The sequence below is a fragment of the Rhinolophus sinicus genome, linkage group LG07 (genome assembly GCF_036562045.2).
Source record: "Rhinolophus sinicus isolate RSC01 linkage group LG07, ASM3656204v1, whole genome shotgun sequence".
NCBI classification, from domain to species: Eukaryota; Metazoa; Chordata; class Mammalia; order Chiroptera; family Rhinolophidae; genus Rhinolophus; species Rhinolophus sinicus.
Window position 1 is genome coordinate 81,273,140 of NC_133757.1, and position 19,667 is coordinate 81,292,806.

Here is a 19,667-nt window from a genome sequence, read left to right on the forward strand (position 1 = left end):
GAAACCCCACAGGTCTAGAGTCCCCCTGCTTCTCCACCGTCCCCACATGGAGCTGCTATTACTGCCGTCCTCCTTCCCTGGGTCCACAGCCACAGTGTGCAGTGTTTGGCAGAGGGTAGCCCTCGGAAGGTGCTGAGCAGAGCACTGGGTGGGGTTCTGAAGGGAGCAGCCACCACAGGCCCACAGGCCGGGTGTGCTTGACAGTGTTTTATGGGGGGGTCTTTCTTACCTGCTGTGAGACACTAGTAGGCCCAGGAAACCCAGCTGGGGGTCAGGGTGGCTGGCTAGTGAGGCATCCTAGAGTGCTCCCCACCTTCCCTGTATGCTCTGCTTCTCTTTGGACTTTCTGCTCTGTCCCCTACTCCCCCACACCCCTCCTTTCCTTCTTCCTCTTGGCCGTGGCTCCCTGGCAAGGCTGGGGAGCAATAGACAAACTCTTCAAAAAAAATTTTTTTTAAGTTTCCCAAACTTTTCCAGATGCCAAGAAGGGGCCAGAGAAACCCTGCAACTGCAGAGCGGGGAGGAAGAGGGAACATGTTCCAAGACCTTTCCCTCTCCTCCTTGGTGAAAGGAGGAGACACCTAGGGGAGCAGGGGTACTCGGGTGCCCCAGATAGCTCACCTGGAGGTCAGAGAGCCCCTTAGCCATCCCTACTCTGAAAATCCCCAGCCTGCATAGGGAGGCAGAGTCAGAGGAGAATGTCAGCAGGGTTTCCAAGAACTGCAGCTTCTCATTATAAGGGAAGTGACTTCTGGGGTTCAGAAGGGTGGATTTGGGACAGACCAACCCCCCTAGTTAACGGAGGTCAGAAGCTGAGAAGGGGGTAATCCTGGCCCTATGGGCTCCCTCCCCTGGAGTCTGAGGCCTGATATGAGAATCTACTGGGGGCCAGGAGTGAGGGGGGCCAACGGGAGGGGGGTATGTGGGGACAGCACAGGCATCGCTTCCGTCCCCCAGTCCCACCCCAAGGGGTGCTCCCCCCACCTTTGCTGTTCTGTCCATCCACTCCCTGGACACCTCCTAAAACAAAGGCCTCTTTGTGGTCCTGGCCCACTGGCCTGCTGCCAGCTGCATTCTTTGCGTGTTTCCTGAGCGCGGATCCCTGCTCCCGCTCCCTCCGTGGTCAGCTCCTCCCCCACTGGCCGGCTGACTCCTCAGGACTCAGAGCAGTCCCTGCTTTGCCGCCTAGCCCTGGGTCCTCCCACAACTCACATCCCTCCTCCCATAGCTCACATCCCTCCTGTCAGTGGATCTGGGCCAAGAAGAGAGAGCCCTAGGAGCTTGGCCCCTGGGGCTGCAGAGCCATCAGGGGCAAGTGGAGAGTCCATTCATCAGGGCTCTGACTGATCTGGTTAGTTCCACCCAGCCTCGCCTCCATGTACTCACCTATAAAAATGGGGAAAATAACAGCCACCCCATGGGGCTGTCAGGCAGATTAAATGTCTCCCAAACACCCAGCTCTGGCCTGCCACACAGCGGAGGCACTGTGTAACTCGAGCTCCCACTTCCACACTGATCCCTGGGGGGCTGGGGGACTAGCGGTGACCTCGGTGGATGGCTGAGGAGTTTGGAGGGTCCTGAGAGCCTTGAGTGGGACATTTCCCTAAAGTCTTGTGGGGGACCTAGAGCTTAAGGCTTACTCCTGGAGGGCACTGAGGCCAGCACCCCAGGGATTCCTTCCCCTCCTAAGGGATGGAGCTGGGTCCTTAGCAAGTGGCCCACCGATCCCAGGCCTGGGCCTGCTTCCTGTGCCCCCACCTCTCCTGGTACCGACCTTGATCTGTAACAGCAGGGGGTACCCTATTTGGATTAGGCACGGGACAGGGAGGTTATATCTTGAAAATAAGGGGACCTGAAGAGGGTGAAGTCAGAGCCCCAGGGAGAGAAGGCCAGGCTTTTCGAGTAGAACGTTTTGGAAGGTCTGCAGATACACTCCGTCACCTCCAGTCACCAGCCACTCACAGTCACACACGGTCCTGATGAAGTCCTAGATTGCTGCTCTGGGTTTTTACCCCCCTCGTTAAAAAAAATGTTCATAATTTGGAAAGAAAAGGAGCTTTTTACAAGCTGGCCGCTCTAGGGAACTTTCCGTCGGTTCTTTCTGGCCTCGTGATGGGTGGGGCCCACTTTTCCCTTCCCTTTCCCGCTTTCCTAATAATACCCCCTCCCCAGCCCATCCAAACACACACACACACACCCTTTAGGGGATCTCCAGCCGGCTGTCACCCCAAGAAAGCGGAAGGAAGGCCGAGGACTTGTCTGTGCCTCCAGGGCCCCAGCCAAGCCCCCCTGCCTTCTGCCCCCAGAAATTGCCTTCAAGGCCCTGGAGTCTTTAGATGGCAGTGCCTCCCCAACTCCATGCTGGGACCCAGGCCCGGCAGCCTGCCTTTCCTCCCCGAGGGGTTGTCCCACTCTCCTGCTGAGTGAGGGTCCCCCGAGTCCTCCCCGAGTCCAGGGGCCCCGCCGGGGAGGGAGCGGGAGGTGCTGAGCTCACCACCTCGGCATCTGCCCTCCCCCCGCCCCTGGTGCGAGGGCTGCCGCACTCCCGCCAGCGCCTCGCTCCCTAATAGCTTTTTAAGTCCAACCACATGTGTCTGTGGAGCACGGAGCCGCCCCTCACAGGGCCTCGGTCCCCCTCCCTTGCCCGAGACCACCCTCCACTCGGAGCAGCCTTGGGGCTGGGGGAGGGGGGCTGCCTCCCGAGAGCCCATCTGCTCGCCCCAGGCCCTGCTGCACCAGAAGGGGATGGGCCAGAAACGGCTGAGCGCTGGGAGCTTTCTCTCGAGTGTGTTGTGCTCTGCCCGGCTTTGGGTCTCCGACCTCCCCTTTCAGTCCTGGGGTCTGGGATCCTCTCTCCCTGTTGCGGGCAAGAAGGGTGGAAGAGCCTGAAACGGACGACTAGGAGGTGGATGAGAAGTCCTGACCTCGTGCTGAGTCTTTTTTTTGGGGGGGAGTGGGGCTTTGCACCGGCACCCCTCTGCACCGGGCCCCACTGCGGTGACCCCACCGTCGCCCCTCCAACTCGTACATGTGTGGTTCCCTGTGCGTGTGAGTGGTCTGTGGGGAGGCCTGTGGGGTGCGGTTTCGCAGGAGGGGAGTGAGGGCTGAGAACCAACGGGCAGGCAGGCCTGGGGTCCTAATGAGAAAATTGCTTCCAGCCAGGGAGCCCTGCTCTGCGGCTGAAATTGCATCCAGCCCCAGCCAACTCTGCCGCCGCAGTCCCCGCCCTTCGGAAGGAGGTGGGGGAGCAGCCAGGCCGGGGAAGGAGCAGGGCTTGCACACGACTCAGCCGTCCCCCACCCCCCAACACCTTGGAGAGACTCCTTTGCTTTTCAGGGAGGAGGGGGTGCGTGTGAGCGCCCGGGCCAGGCTTGGCTCGGGACCTGACTGCTGGATCTTTGGGAGGCAGAGGCAGGAGAGGGGACGGAGCAAATTCCCTCCTCTCCCTTCTGCTCACTTTCGGGGCGTGCAGAGTACCCACTGCACAGAGGTTCTTGGAGAGGTGGGCCCATGTACAGTCTTACTGAGAAAGGGCATGAGGAGCACTTTGTTTCTGCATAGATCCTGTGTACGAATGAGTCTGTCTATGTGGAGTCATTTGAAATTCAGCCTCCCCCAGAGACTCAGGGTTCCCCCTTCTTTTCTGCCCCTCCACTCAGGAGAGCCCAGTGTCCCTACCCCAGGCTGGGGGACCTAGCTTTCTTTTCTTCCTGTTCCTCACTCACTTGGCCCTTTGAGCAGAACCACCTACAAAATTTGTGGAGCCCAGTGCAGAATGAAAATTCAGGGCCCATTGTTCAAAAATTTAAAATGTCAAGGAATGGCAGAAACCAAAGCCACGAAGTCAGCCCTACTTCCGAGGAAAGCTGGTACCCACAGCCCAGCAGCCAGGTGGCTTAGTGAGCTCTGGCCCCACGGATCCACCAGCCATTGACCTGCTTGGGTGGACCAGAAGGTTCTGCCTTCTGATTACCTCTGAAGCAGACCTGACTCCTGGCAAAATCTCTTCCTCACCTGGGGCTTTGGTCTCTGCTGCGAGTAGCTCAGAGTCTTGATGCCCCCGTTTCTGGATTTTTGAGATGAAGTTTAGAGAGAGGGTTGTAGGGGGAAGAGGCAGAGAGAGAATGGGCCACATCTTTAGAGATTCTCAGGGCAAGGTGGCCCTTGCCACCCTCTGGTGAACCTGACGGTGGAAACTGCTTCCCACTGGGCCTAGCAGGCAGTGGGTCAGCCAGGACCTTCCTGTCCCCCACCATCCCTGGGGTGGAGCCTCACCCTGCACTGGCAAGTTATAACGGCTGAGCAGAGCAGGGAGTGAGCAGGAGTGCTTGGAGGGAGGGAAGAAGGCAGGAGGAAGGAAACAACCCCATTGTCATCCCCCAAATTACTGGCTGGGATGGCAGGGGAGGAGGCGGAAAGCCGACATTGTTTACTTAATTAAAAGTAAACAACAATTTGCTGCTGCCAGCCTCCCATTAGCTGTGTGCCGAGCCCTACGAGCTGGGGACTCAGCTTTTGATCCTGCGGAGCCTGGCTCCTGTTGCCATACCTCCAGCCCCTGTTCCCCAGGGTCCTGGGCCCTTTCCTGGTTCTGCCCTTGTTAAGCTAATACCAGAATTGTCTCAGAGTCCTGTGGGTCAGGATAAGAATGTCAAGAAACTCATTTGTCAGGGCACTGTGGGGCGAGAGACCCCCGTATGTGCATAAGTTAGGCCTGGTTGTGGTCCATGGGGCAGGGCAGGGGTGTGCCACCTTGCTTGATTAGGTGGATGTCGGGCTCCCTGGGGAAGGCTACATCCCTCACCCTCTCCCCACCGAGGCCCCAGTCCACACTACCTGGAGGCCTGGGCCTCTCTGCCCCACCTCCCAGTTTTTTCCTTTTTCCTTTTAGCAGCTTATAAACATCCTTCTCCCATCTTTTTGGCTCTGCTCCCAGAAAGGGGCTGTTCAGGGTTCCTGGAGGGCTGGGGAAAGAGGCAAGCTTCCTGGGCCTGAGGCGAGATGAGCCTCTAGAACTGGGTTCCCCCTAACCCCCGCCAGGACAGCTACAGGTGACCCCGGGAACAGGAAGGGGAGTTGGCCTGGATTGGGGCTGAGCTGTCTCCAGCTCCTGCTTCTCTGGAGCCCCCAAGCAGGAGAGGTGGTCAGATGGAGAGAGTGCTGTGCAGGGGCTTCCGCTGGCCTCCAGGGACTGAGCAGAGCAGAGCACCTTTCCAGGAGTCTGACCCCAGGCAAGTCCCCACCTCTCCTGTGGGCTCTGCCCCCAGCGAGGTAGAGCTCAGACTTCTGTCTGGACCCGGCATGACCTTATGACTATAGGCACTCTGACTTTTCCTTTCCCTTGTCCAAGGGGGCCAGACACTTCCCAGCACCGTGCTGCTTTATAAAATTATCACTGAACAGGAGTTGCTCTAGGCAGCCTCTGGCCAGATGGGTAAGGTGGGGAGAATATCTTAGAAAAAAGAGCCAGACCAGAGACACTTGGGAAGCCAAGCACACTGGTATTTAAGCCCAAAGCGGGAGAGGTGAGGCGAAGCGCCGGTGGTAAATACACAGGCTGTTTCATCTGGTGCCCCAGAGCAGCAGGTCCCACCAGAGTTGATTCTGCCCCCAGGGGATGTTTGGCAATGGCAGAGACATTTTCAGCTGTCACGACTGAGGGGGCGTGATGCTACTGGCATCTAGTGGGTGGAGGCCAGAGATACTGGCATCCTATCCACTCAGGATGGCCCCACTATCAAGAATGGTCCATGGGGTGGGGGTTGAGAATCCTGATCTGGAGTCTGGCCCTGCTAGAAGATTTAGGTACCCACTCTCCCCGAGTCTTCCTGCCTCCACCATCAGGATTCACACATCCACATGGGTGTATGCTCACAGCTCCCGGGATTCACACACATCAAGGTTTTCACATGCACTCACACACAGAAAAATCTGGGAAGTCTGTCCTGCACTTAATTGAATTAAAGGCCTGGGATTTGGCAGGACATTGTGTATCTGAGCTGCAGCTTCTTGCAGCCGGTTCAGCGCTGCCGGACAGGACGGGGGCTCCCTGCGATTCCAGCTGCTGCTGCTCCTCTCCCCTCTCCCCTTCCCCCACTTCCCAGGCCAGAGGCCAAGGGAGGGCAGGGTTGGCAACACCCCACTCCTCCCTTCTCTCACAGCCTTGATTTCCATCGCTGCTGGAAGGCGGTTGTGGCCTCCTGAGGAGCAGGTACCCACCCCCAGCATGAGGGAGGCCTGGGGAATGTAGGGAGCAAAACCATTCACGTCAATCCCCCATTCCAGGTTTTCTGCTGCCCTCGTCTGTGATGGGAGCTGGAGGGAGTTGGAAATGGGATGCGCTTCTTGGCCAAGTGTAAAGCCACTAAGCTCTGCCTGAAAGGTCGTAGGGCTCTGGAGATCCTGCATCCCTGCAAGAGTGGCCAGAAACCCTAGTGGGTGGGGTGAGGGTGCAGTGGAAGGCACACTGGATTTGGGGGACTGCCATCTCTAGGGTCCCCTGCTCTACCTGAGCCAGTGGGTGTGATGGGGGTGGGGTGTGCTGCAGAGCAAAGGGGTGCTTTTCAGTATCTCTCCCCTTCCACCCCTGCCTAGCCCCTCTTCAGCCTCTGCTTTGGTAGACTCTGGGGGTGAAATTGTTCTCAGCCCCCCTTTATGACCCCATCCTGGCCCCTCCTCGGGAAGCCAAGGAGTGAGCTCAGGCTCTGCCTCTTATCTGAAGGTAACCCCAGCACCAGAGCCCAGCCCTCACTTTCAGGAAGCCCAGAAGAGCCACTTTTAGCCCAGGGCATTGGAAAGGGCCGTTTCTGGAAAGGGTATAGGAGAAGCCCCTTGCAGCCTCACTGTAGGTGACAGGGGCTTGGTTAGCCGGCCTGTGCCTCTTGGGGCGCAATCTCCTAGCACTCACTAGCCTTTGTGGGGGACCTGCTGAGTGCAGAATCTAACCCCCAAACCGCGCAGCTTAAGAGCAGCCTGGTTAAACTACTAATGGCCCACAGTGCGGGCATTCAGGGGGCCCATTAGAGAAGCCCAGCCCAGCCCCGCATGTGTGACCCTTGGTGCTTGGGCAAGGCAGTGGGTAGGGAGCAGTCCTCCCCAGGCGGCTCTGCCGGCTGGCAGGAGGACTGGGAGAAGGATTGGGGGGCCGGGGAAGCAGTCAGGCCAGTCGGGAGCCCTGAGAAGCAATCTGCACTGGCCAGGGTCAGGGGGGGTTTGGGGGGGCGGCCTCACCTCAGCTAACCTCCCTGCTGAACAAAGCGGCCTTTCTCCACGCCTGCCCTGGAGGGTGTGCCTGCCCAACTGCTGCCGCCACTGCAGAAAGCGCTGTTTCTGTTTTTTTTTTCTTCCTGACTTTTCTCCATTTCTCTCCCTCTTTGGTTCCTGATCTCTGACTTTTAGCCTCCATTTTTCACTTTTTGATGGAGGTGGGGAGGAAATCTTCCCTTTTCGAGCATTTATCAATCGAAGAGGCAGGTCTGTGCAGCCAAAAGGTGGGGACGTCGTGGACGTGTTGGGAACACACCTAGAGTCATGCGGCCGCAGACTCTCCCAGGGCAGCCCCGCTCTGGGGGAGGCAAACCGGGACTCAGAGCCGCAGTGGCGGCTGCGCAGGGCGGGCCCCGGCTCACTGGATTATCCCCCCAGCCATGCACCTGGCAGCCCCCCACCTCCCGCTTCTCCTAGCTCGCCATTCCCCGGCCCCCTTCCATCCGGCCCCCGCACCGCAAGCTGTTCCTAATCAATGAGAACGGGAAGCTCGGCCCTCACATCACATCACGGGATGTGCTTGGCAGCAGCAGCGAGAGCCGCTGCCTTGGGCGGCACAACCCGGGGTCCGAGTGGCCTAGGCCTGGGCAGGTCCTCCTCCTTCCTGCTCCGGTCTCGTGGGTGTACAGAAGGAACCCGGGCCCCCTAGACCCTCGCGGGCGGCGCGCAGGTTCGCCGCCCCCACCCCGCACCCCGCCGCGGCAGGCGAAGGGCAGTTAGTGTTAACTCGCTGCGCCACCTAGCTACGGCGTCGGGGAGTGCGTCGCGCGGCTCCCGAGGGGTGCGGTCGCTGAGCCTGCTGTCCCGCGGCTCCTTTTGGTCCTTCGGGGAGTTGTGAGTGGGGAATTTGGCACCTGCCAGCCTGGAGAATGTCATTTTGTCCTTTCAGCAGCCTGGGCTGTCCCAGCCTTTAGTCTGGGTAGCTGCTCTCCACCAGATGCCAGGCTCTGTATTCTGTGGGTCCAGGCTTCTGGAAGTCGCCCCTTGGCTGCTCCTCAGGATAGCAGCAACGCTGAAATACAGGGTCCCGCAAGTTTCCCCTTGCCCCATCATGCTTTCCTTATGTGTGCTTGGTGCTTTACGGTGTATAAAACCTTCACTTTTCATTCTCGGTAAAAAAAATTCTTGCTCACATCTCACCGTCTCATCCTGCTGTCTGAGGCAAAGCTGGCTTGTGTTGTTGCACATGGAGGGAGAGGAGGCCCAGGAGATACGCTGGGTACCCAGTAGCAGCAGGTCTAGCATTCAGGCTCCTGATTCCAGGTTCAGGGCTCCTTCCAGCACCCAGCGCTGTTCAGCTCTTTGGGAGGACACCTGCCCGCCCACCCATTTGGCCCAGCCTGGGCTCTCAGGGCTGAGTTGGAGATTTGGAGTCAAAGGCCCAAATTCCTCATGTCTCATCTGGACAGCTCTGGACAGCAGCTGCCTTAAGGCCTCCAGGGTGGGGAAAGGAGCAGACCTGCTAGAGTGCTGCCCTGCCCTGCCCTTCACAGGGAACCTTCTATTCCCTCCTCTGGTCAGTCCAACCCTCAGGCGTGAGGGCAGTGTGTCCAATCCTGCACCCGGGGCCCAATTGGGCTTCGCAGGAGGATTAGCTGTACCGGGGCTTCTACATCACGTCCTCGGGTGTGAGTGTCAAGGTTTGGGTCTGCAGGAAAGATGTTCTCTTCTCGGGAGTGGGGTAGGTGCCAACTAACTGGCTCTTCTGTCTCCTGCGTGGTCAGTGTAGCCACGGTTGGAAGAAGGATCTAGAAGTGTCTCTTCAGAGTCTTGCTACGTATCTACTTCAACTGTGCTTTGAGGTGTGGGAGATACAGTAATGAACAACACGGACAGGACTTACCCCCAGAGGGCTGATGGCCTGGTGGCATGCTCCTGGCCAGGAACCACCAGCCTGGGAGTCCTGGTGACCAGGTCCTTAGGGCTCCTGTGCTGTCCAGAGGCTGTCAGTGTGGGGGCGGGATTTGAAGGAAGGGTTGCTGGGCTTCCAGCCTGCAGGCAGAAGGGCTCCACTTAGACATTTGATTATGGCATTCTTTTGTGTTTGTTGCTCTTCTGGGAGCCAGAGTCCATCTCCCCTAACAAGGCAAGTCCCCAGTAGAGGAAATTCCTTTGGGGGTCACTGGCCTGGGTACCAGGTGCTGTCCCTTAGGGGCTGAGGAAGTTAGAGCACCTAAGGATGGGAGGCAGGTGGCTTTGGCCTGTTTCTGCTTCGCCACAGGGTGAATGGAGGTAGGTGTGTTCTCCTTCTTCATCCCTGCCATCCTCTGGCCCACCTGGCCCCCTTTCCATAGGTGAAGACATGCTGAGTGTGGGGCCTTCCCCTCCACAGGGCTGAGAGTTAGTTTTCTCTCTGTGTGGATTTGCTTTTACCACCTTATTTTCCCGGTCAGTTTTTCTTTCTCTGCACCTCGTCCTTGTCCTGCTTCCCCTCTCTTCCCCAGAGCATGGGGAGGGTCTCCCACTGCTGAGCACCCTCCAGACACATATTGGCAGCTGCATTCACGAAGCCACTCCTAAGTATTTTTTAGGGAAGTTTCTCCCCCTTCAGTTTTTTTTTTTAAGGAGTCATTTCCTCTTTTGCTTTCTCTTTCGCTCTACTTTCTCCCCCTTTCCCTGCCTCTCTTGGAACCTTCTACTCCTCTGATCCTTTCTAATTTAGCCTTCTCTTTTTGAACTACTTTGCTTTGGCCCTGATTTTCTGTGTTGTCTCCTCCCTTTCTCATAGTTTTAATTTTGTCTTTTAGTCATTCTCTTGCTCTGGGGTTTAATGCTTCCTTCTCTCCTTTCCCCAAACTACGGCTCGTCCCAGTCCTGTCCCTTAAGTGGCCTCCAGAGCCTCTGCCTCCCCCTTCTCATCCTGGGTTGGCATTAGCATCCGGAGGACTCTTTCCCTTTACAAATAATTAGACCAAGGGCAAGTATATTTGGGGGGTGGAGGAGGGTGATGCCCGGCCCTGGGAGGTAGGGACACTATTAATAGTCCTAAGAGCAGCTGGGGGGTGGCGGCCGTTGTCTGGCCTGGCCTGGCCTGGGCAGCTCAAAGGGCCAGCAAGGGCAGTGCTGGAAATAGAATGGTGGGAGTGGGGGAGCAGGTCTGCAGGCTTCTGGCCTGGATGTGGGCACCTGCTCCATCGGGCCCCCGTGTTTTCTTGACATCCAGGGTATGGGGACATTCTCTACCGTCAGTTTCTATCCATCAGGTTGGAGAGGGGACAGAAGCTGCAGGGGCTGGGGGCCACTTTTCTGGACCCCGCTGTCATATGACTCCTGGCCCCAGGCCCTCCCGGATGTGCTGGCTCCAGCTGCAGCTGAGTTGTGGCACCAGGAAGTGCTGCCAGGAATGGCGCCCAGCAGCCGGTGGGGCAGTGCCTATGCTCGTGTGTCCTTGGCTCTCTCCATCCCCAGGGTTGTGCTAAGATGGGCAGGGCCTACGGCCCAACACCCTCAGAATCTAGGGGCACAAGCATTTTTTCCCCTTCCCTGTTGGCCTTGCCTGTCTCCTGGCCTTCCCTACCCCTGCCCCTCTCTTACCATTTCCAATGTGGTGACCATCCTGAGACCATATACTGCAGCTGCTGACAGTGTGGGGGATGCACCTGTCGAAAGTGTCTGGCTCTGTCTTTTATTTGCAGGAAAACCTCTCTGCCCCTCTTTGCAGATGGTAATGGGCCAGGCCCCAAGGGAGCCCCTCGGCTCACTGGCCATAGTCTCTGGGGCAAGACACTAAAAACTATAATCTAGGGCAAACTTAATGTGTCATAGTGTTTGAACTCCTGTGGGAGGGGAGCTGAGGGTTAGCCACAGTTACCCCACTGAGGAGGCATTTGAGCTGAGCCCGGAATGAGGAGTAGAGTTTCAGCCAATGGAGGTGAAGGGAAATGGTGATCCAGGCAGAAGAACAGCTGGTGTTCATGGAGCCCCTACTATGAGCCAGGCCCTGAGCTAAGCACCTTAGACCTGTTTTCTCATTTATTCCTTGCCCAGGAACCCTAGGGAATGGGTGGTATATCTCCACGTCACAGATGAGGAAATAGTTCAGAACTTGGCCAAGGTCACTGGGCCGGTAGGTTCTGGAGCACAATGTGAACAGGGAGCCCTTGCCACTATGGCTGGCTGCCCACCTCCATCTCCCCTCGTCCTGCTATTGGTGTGCCCCCTTTGTCCCCTCTGTGCTGGGGTAAGTCCAGCCCGCCCACCCCAGGGTGGGGTGTCCTTACTGGTAGAGCATCATTGTACCCCCTTGAGCAGGCATGGGGTCCAGACCAAGGACACCTCCCTGGGCAGGCCAAAGGCGAGCTCAGGGCAGAGGTGGAGACAGGCCTGGGGCCAGGACCTCCTTCCTGCCTCCCTCCATTTCCCCGCAGCTTCCTCCATTTGCATCCTTCAGTAGTGGCTGCTTCACCTTCAATCCCTCTTTGGTGGGACTTCCTAGCCTCTGGGCACCTCTGGAACATCTGGGATGGTGTTACTGCCAGGTCCTGGGTCTGCTCATTCACTGCACAGATAGCCGTGGAGCCCTGATGTCTGAGGTGCTGGTCAGCACTGGGTCCCCTGCCGGCTCACCCTCATTTCCCAGTGCTGCTATGGGTAGGGGGTCTCATTCGTTAATGCTGGGCTGCGCTTGGATTGGCAGCTGACAGGCTCTATCCACCTGCTGGGTGCTCTGCTCTGCCCTGCACTGGGGTGCATCCCTCCTCTCTCCATTGCTGGCCACTGATTCATCCCATGGGGATGAGCAACTGGGCACCCAGTGCCCCTAGGCTCCAGTGCCCAGGCCCCATCTCTAGTTCTTGGGGGCAATGCTAAGGAAGTTTCTCCTGGCAGGTTCAGGGTGGGGAATGCTGAGCAGCTCACACCACAGGAGCACCCTGGAGGCCCCAGGGCTTCTTGCCATCAGAGCTCACTCTGCTGGTCTTCTGGGCACCAGATGAGCCCACAGACTTAACCTTCCCCTCCCTTCCCGTAGCTTTATGGCCAGGCGGTGAGCTCTGCAGTAGCCAGACCTGGCCCTAGTTCCTAGGGGACCCTACACAGCACCTATGGAGGTGGGCTGGGTTGAGGTGGAGAAGGCGGTACTGTCGAAATGCTCCATCCAGATGCTGGCCCTTGGCCTGCCTGGTCCCTGTGGCTTGATCTGCTTCCTGCTTCCGCCTTGATGGCCTTTCTTGAGCCCAGGACTCAGGGGCAGCCAGAACAGATCTAGACCACCTGTGACTAGGCCTCTTCTTCCCTGTCACTCATCCCCTCCTCCTCTGTGCAGGTGAGTCAGGTCAAAGGCTCAAGCCCCTTTGGATCAATGAGTGGAGGAGAAATGAGAAAAGGAGAGATGACGGTGATATGGGGAGTTACATGTCTCCCCACACGCCCACCCCCCCTACCCACAGCTTCAGTGCTGACCAGGGCTCTGCTTCTAGGTCAGGCTTCTGTCTCCAACCATACGGGGGTCTAGGGATGACAGGAGGGAAAAACCTCAGGATGGCCCCAGGGCCTGTGCCAATGCAAACTGGCTTTTGGGGGTGGAGTGAGGAGTGGCAGGAAGGAGGGGAAGATCCTAGAAGCCCCCTGGGCCTGGCCCAGGCTAAGCCCCGCCCCCCTCTGCCCTCTGGCTGCCCTGTGTTCTCAAGGACTTCCTGGTCCCCAGTCTCCTGTTTGTTGAGATGGGGCGAACCCCTCTGTGACCCATCCTCCTAGCCCCCCATCTGTCCCGCTCCCCTCCTCAGGGTGTCTCAGATTCTCGGACTTAGGTTTCAAGAGGCACAATAGTTACATTCTGCAGCTCTGATTGCTGCAGGCTGGGCCTCTGGTTCCCCTTGAGATTGGGTTTCCCGTGCCCTGGACGCTCCTCGCACAGGAGTGGGGGAGGGGTGTGCCATGCTGGCGAGGGCTAGGATTGGCTCCTGAATTGCATCAGCCCTTCAAAGGATGGCACCCCCAGAACAGAGCACACCCCACCTGCTTCTTGAACCTCAGGCCTGGGGAGAGCCAGGGGAAGTACAGGCGCACTCTGAGGGCTGTCCTCTCCAGCCCCGAAAGGCCACTAGAGGTGGTTCCTCTGGCCCATTGCTTAGCGCCAAGCACAGCAGGAAGTGGCCAGTGGCATCTCCAAGTTGTGGTCACATGTGCTCGGGTACGTGTGCTTGTGTGAGTGTAGTTGAGCCAGGTCTGTGTGCCCCTCTCAGCCCTGAAGAACTTGTTCCATCAGTGAGTGTGGGGTTGGCTGGCCCACGACTTACATGTGGCCTTCTCTCAGAATTTGTCTTGGGTGGGAGCTGAGGCAGAGTGTTTGCTGCAATGAGCAGGAATTCCTCCTCACCTAGCAAGAGCCATAAATATCTCCCTGCCTGTGACTGGAAAAAATATATATAAAAAAACGTGCTGTTAGTCGGGTGCATGTGCGGCGCTAGGCTCCTCGTGGCAGCTGGAGAGCTCCAGAGCTCTGACAAAGAGGCAGAGCCCTTTTGGAAACACGCACACGTGTGCACATGCACACATGCATGCAAACAGGCAGGATTGGGAGAGGAAAGGAGGCCGGAGAGGGGGAAAGTAAAGGAGAAGAAAGGACAGTGAGAGGGGTGCAGAGTCAAAGCAGCAGATTCCGAAGGGAAAGGCTAAGAGCTGAATGAAGTGGGGACTTCAAGGACTGAGAAGGTAGAGCTGGTGGGTGGGGGGTGGGGGATGGTGAGGGTGAGAAAAACAGTACTGGCGGGGCTTTTGGCTGTTCCAGGGCATATGGAGGGGCAGAGTAAGAGAGGGGCCCACACTGCCAACTGCCCACTGTGCCTCACCCAGGTGCTACATATGTCCGCCAGTCCACAAGCCATTGACATGGGGGTGACCGATGATGTGTGTGGGTGAATGGCAGAAGCCCCAGACCCAGGAGCCAAATCCAATTTCAGAGCCTTGCTCTACAGAGCCCACTCAAGTCCATGCTGAGACAGTCCAGATTTGTCAGCTGCTCCTGCATAGTCCTCCCTTTTGGGAGCCTTCTCAGTGGCCAGGGCCCCCAGGCACCACTGGCAGGCGAGGCCTCTGCCTCCAAAGTGTGGATCTCACGAGTAGCCCAGGTCCTGAGAGGCAGACTTATGGAGGACAGTCAGCAGAGCATGCTTGCGTGTGTGACACGAACCGGCCTGACCCCCTGGAAGCATACAAACGAGCTGTGGGCTCCAAAATTCTCTCCATCCCCAACCTGGCAGGGGTCCTGATGTCTGCCCAGGCATCCATCGTTGTAGGACATAGCGGCTGGACTCAGTTTTGAGGAGGCCTCATAGGATGGGCATTGTGGGAGGAAGCTTAGAACACAAAAGGCACTCTCCGGTCCTCAACACAGGATGCAGGATGTAGGAATACGCTGAGTTGTCTCGGGGCTGAGGGGAGGTAGTGGCGTCCTAGCCCCTCTGTCCCATATTTAGTCTCTGTAGGAAGTGAAGGCAGCAGTAGCCTCTGAAGAGAGGTGCAGGCGTGGGGGGGGGGGGTGTCTGGGTTTCTGTGCTGGCCTTAGTCAGGGTGGCCCTGAACTGGGGGCAGGGGGGTGCTTAGGGTGACCAGGCCAGAGGGAAGGCTGAGGCTGGAAAGTCTGCCAGAGGATGTGGCCCCGGAAGGCTGGGGAATCAGAGTGACAGCCTCGGGGATGTGGGCTGGGTGGGAGAGGATAAAAGATGGAGCTAGGCACCTGCCTGCCTTGTGCCAGCCAACACCGTCCCTGCCCCTCCACTGGCCCGAAGGCCACCAGCTGGCCCATTGTCCCCGGTGAGAAAGCAGACACTGGAGGGGGGCTCCTATGTGGCAGAAGCTCACTCATGCACGCCTGCCTGGCAGGGACTGCCAGGGGAGAGCCACCCCGTGCTGGGTCAGGGGCGAGAGGAGAAAGGGGGCGGTGGAGAGAAGAGCCCCCGCTTGTGTAGCAGTCAGGTCTCCTCCTGTGCTGTTGGCAGGGGGCAGTGCGTGGGGCCTGCGAACAGGAGATAAAGAGTTCAGGCAGAGGGTTTTCTCTCACTAACCGTGGATTTGTGTGTTTGTTCAGCTGGTGGTTCTGATAAGCCCCATTCTGCCAGATAAAAGCTGAGCAGCCATGAGGCGGGGCCTGGAGCCTTCCTCCTGTCTGTCCCGAGGCCTGGGGTTATCCCCTCCCCTGGGGAGCCCAGACAGGGAAGGGAGTCAAGGTGCTGGGGCGTTGTGTGCTCCCCAGTGGCTGTCCAGAGCAGGCCCTGACCTGAGGGCATGGCTCCCCAAAGAGCCCCTCGTTTAAGAAAGCTGGCCTGGCTATCCCCCACCTCTGCGTGGGGAGGGCTTCTCCATGTCCTCCCCGGGAGCCTGTGCACCATGGGCCCAGCAGCCTGTCTGGGCCCTGCAGCCGCTGGCTGGGTTCCTGCCAGCTCCCTTCCCCTCTCTGTCCAAACTGACTAGGTGGACACAGGCCTGCCCCCATCACGTCCCGTACTGTCCTGGGGTACAGGGGTCCACTCTTGCTGAACTAGTGGAGCCCTTGGGCCTGAGGACGGCCCGTGGGGGCTTCAGCCGCTTTTGAGCGAGGCATGGTGTTCCCAGATGCCTGGGCTCAGCCTTCCCTGTCCCTTCTGCTCTGCGCGGGTGCAGCTTGAACAGGATGGCGGGGCCCTGGCCACAGCTGCCCAGGCCACAGGGCTGGCTCCTGTGCCTCTGAGTCTGGGTCCAGATTTCCAGTGTCTCTGCCTTTTGTCCTGGAGCTAAGCTGAGCATGCCCGGCCGGCGGTGGTGGCATTGTGGGGCCGCCGGCTGGGGCCGCCAGCCGTAAGATGGCTGCCAAGGGCTAAAATGGCTGCCAGCAGTGCCCGGAGCAGCGCCCAGAGGCGCGTGGCAGCCGCCTCGCCCACGCCGATCTTCGCTCCTGCTTGCTTCTCTACATGGAACTAATAGTAATAACAGCAATAACGTTCGGGGCAGTGTCCTGGTTTAGGAGGATTTCCTGTCTGTCGCGCTCTCCTGGAGCCCCATTTGTCTCTGCCTCAGTCGCTGGCCCACCTCCATCTCTTTGTCGGGTTCTCTCTAGTCTTCCTGTCCCTGTGCTGGGTGTGCGCGTGCGCAAGGCTTTCTGTCTCCACCTGTCCATTTTCAGAGGGCGAGAACCACTCCTGTGGGGTGGAGTCCAGAGCCTCCTCCGTCTCCCCCACTTCACTGACTCAGGCCTGGAGGGCTTGGTGGGGACTGAGTCGGTCCTAGGACAGGTGGTTTGGTAGCAGGGATTTCTGGGCAGCAGAGGCTAGAGCATGTGCCCCTTGCTAGGCTCCACAAGCTGGTCCTGGGCCTCTGCCCTTCCTGACTTAGGAATTGGGGAAAAGGCAGCCCTGAGAGGCAGCAGGCTCCGTGCCTGGGTCCAGTGAGGCCCTAGGGTGAGCTGCCTGCTGCCTTGGACCCCTCACCTGCTCCCTCCTGGCCCAGCTAGAGCTTCAGTCAGACCTAGAAAGCCAGGAATGGACCAAGGTGAGAGAGCAACAGAAAATTCACACCCACGAGATGCCACGGCAGAGGCTGCCCTCCCCAGAACTTAGGAGGAGGTCCAGTAGGGTCTCTCCACAGCACAGAGTAGAGTGCCACTAGCAAAGAGGTGGCCTGGGGTGGGATCAGCCATCTCCAAACACACCACTCCAAAGGGGTAGTGCAGAAGGATGCATCCCAAACCAGAGGGGGTGAGCACTTTCCCTTTAAACCTCTATTTTCTTGGTTTGTGACAAAATTTATTATTAATCTTTGACATAAAAAAATTGAACAAGGTAAAGAATGGGGGAAATGGAGCCTGAAACCGTACTGGGGGCAGCCTATCCTTCCCCACTGGCTACACTGAGGCAGGCGGCCAGGAACTGGTTGGAGCCGTGATGAGGCCTGTGCTCTGAGAAGGCTGCTGCTCGGCATGCCAGCCCCAGTGGGGTCCCACGTTACCATTTAGGAATCTCCTTGCTGGTCACTCCCCAACGTGAGCAGCTCAGCTGTGAGGCTGGCGGGGCGGGGGGGCGGACTCCTGGCCAGCGGACTGACCGCAGGGTGGTGGGTGAGACCCAGGAGGCAGGATTGCTCCAAAGCATCAGGCAAAGCCCTGACCAACACCAGTGCCCAGTTTTCCCAATGCCACCCTGTGTTGTCCCACTGCGAGCAGCTGATTCTCTACCCAATGCCTGCCTTCCTCCTGCCCCACAACCTGCCCTGGCCCCCCTCCGCCACCCTCTCTCCAGCTGTCATGCCCAGGCAGGCATTCTGGAGGTCCCCGTTGTGCCCCTGGCATACAAAGCTTTGAGGACCTGGGGGGCGGGGGCAGGGGGCTTTCCCAAGCTCAGCAAAATATTCACACACACACTCCACCCTGCCCCCAGTCCTCTGTGAGCTCCCACCGCACAATGGGCCCTTGTCTCGGGGCTCCCTCTGAGCAGCTGTGGCACTGGGGCATGAGACAGCCCAGACAGGCTGGCACAGAGCGGGCGACGGCGTCAGGGCAGATCTCCCCCCTCCGTGTTGCCAGGCACTGCCTATAAGCATAAAGGTGAGGTGGGGGTGGCGCAGGCAGACAGGAATGGCTCTAATTAATGAAGTGAGGGAAGGAAAGGGTTGCTTCTCTGGGCGCTTGACCCGGGTGGAGGATGGGGGACCCTTGGGTCCATCCCAGCTGTGCAGAGATGGTCGTTGGCTTCTCTCCTGGGCGCCCTTCTTGCCCTGACTCTGACAGTGCTGCTCACCCACAGACGGCTTTGCCCCCAGGGCACATCAGTCAGTTTCTGGAGACAGTTTTGGTTATCACAACTGGGGTGCTACTGGCATCTAGTGGGTGGAGGCCGGGGGTGCTACCAAACACCCTGCACTGCCCAGGACTGCCCACCACAGTAGTTTCTTCTCCCTCTTCTGGTCTTATGGGTCTCCCTGGGCTGCTGGGAGAGGGAGGGTGAAGGCGTTTACAGGGCTGGAGGAGTAGCTGTTCGTGAGGCACTTTGGTCTTAACCCAAACCCCCTTTGTGTTTCCTGCAGAATCCGGACAATCAGATAGTTCAAACCAGCAAGGAGATGCGGACATCAAACCACTGCCCAACGGTCAGTGTCCCGGGCCCACCTGCCCTCCCGCCTGCAACCTCCCTGCCTACCCTACCCCCCACGCCGTCCTCTGCCCTCCCATACCTTGGCTGGTCTATCCTTCCCTGGTTCTTCCCCTTTACTCAGCTGTCCCTCAGGTGAACTGCCAGCTGGACGGGAGGGGCTCACCTGGAGCATACCCCCTCTTCCCTGTAGACCTGAGGACCCCTGAGGGCCAGCCTGAGCCTGGGACTTGGGGCTTGGGATGGAGCAAGTGGGGAGGTGGAAGTGAGTGGAAGCGCCTCCACTCACTCCCTCTTTTCCCTCTCAGGGCACTTAAGTTTCCAGGACTGTTTTGTGACTTCTGGGGTCTGGAATGTGACGGAGCTGGTCAGAGTATCACAGAGTAAGTGAGTCCTTCCTTTGGGGTCACGACTTAAGTCCGCAGGGACAGGGGTGAGGAGGTGGCCTCCCACTGAGGGGGTCTTGCTGGGGGAGGGGGCAGACAGGGTTTCCTGGGACAATGTCTGCGACGTTGGCACCAGGCTGGGTGGAGCGGAGGCGTCCAGAGAGCCCCATCTCTAATTTCTGCTTTAGAGGGAAAAAAATCACAACTAAGGGCTCTTCTCCAATGACCCTCAGCCAGAGGAGGTTTCCTCAGCCGGCTTCCCAGTGAACTTGCCCTGGGGTTTCTGGGGAGCTGCTCGTGGCAACAAAACAGGCCCCACAGGGCCTCCCATACCTTCCAAGCTAATCATCCTCTCTCTTCTTCCCAGCTCCTGTTGCAACAGCATCAGGGCCCAACTTCTCGCTGGCGGACCTGGAAAGTCCCAGCTACTACAACATAAACCAGGTGACCCTGGGGCGGCGGTCCATCACCTCCCCTCCTTCCACCAGGTGAGCCGAGTCCTGCAGCCTTCCTTCCCCCTGCCCCTCAGGCCATCTCGGGTATTGTGGGCAGCTGTACCACAGTTCCTTGGGTGCTTCAAAATGTCACCCCTCATGGAGGGCACTGGCTCCAGAGCAGCCAGGGCCCACTGTGCTCCCCACCCCCTGAAGCTCCTACTTTGTTTGTGCTGTCCTACTTTGTGCTGTCCTGGGCCCTCAGCCCTGGGAACACAAACCTAAACAAGGCAGGGCTCTGCCTGGGAGGCAGTCCCAATGGGGATCTCTCTTTTGGGGATGTGACATTTGAGCCCAGATATACAGGGGGGTGGTAAGGACATGGGTAGACACTCCAGCTACAGACAGTGCTCTCTGTCCCAGCTGAGGGCACCCCAGGCTGGCAGGACCACCCCACAGAGGGCGTCGGGGGCCAGAGGAAGGCCTTTAGACTTAAAACCCACTGAAGGGTTCTAAGATCTGGG

At 58.5% G+C, this 19,667-nt stretch overlaps 1 protein-coding gene across 7 annotated transcripts in view; it reads left to right on the top strand.

Moving 5' to 3' along the window:
- NFIX (nuclear factor I X) overlaps positions 1-19,667 on the top strand; it is a 94,003-nt gene that overhangs the window by 52,579 nt on the left and 21,757 nt on the right. For all 7 annotated transcript variants that reach the window (XM_074338060.1, XM_019746212.2, XM_074338062.1 and 4 more), the window contains exons 3-5: positions 18,259-18,321; positions 18,632-18,706; positions 19,077-19,197. In XM_074338060.1, the coding sequence (XP_074194161.1) occupies positions 18,259-18,321; positions 18,632-18,706; positions 19,077-19,197 (259 nt within the window). The remainder of the gene's footprint in view (positions 1-18,258; positions 18,322-18,631; positions 18,707-19,076; positions 19,198-19,667) is intronic.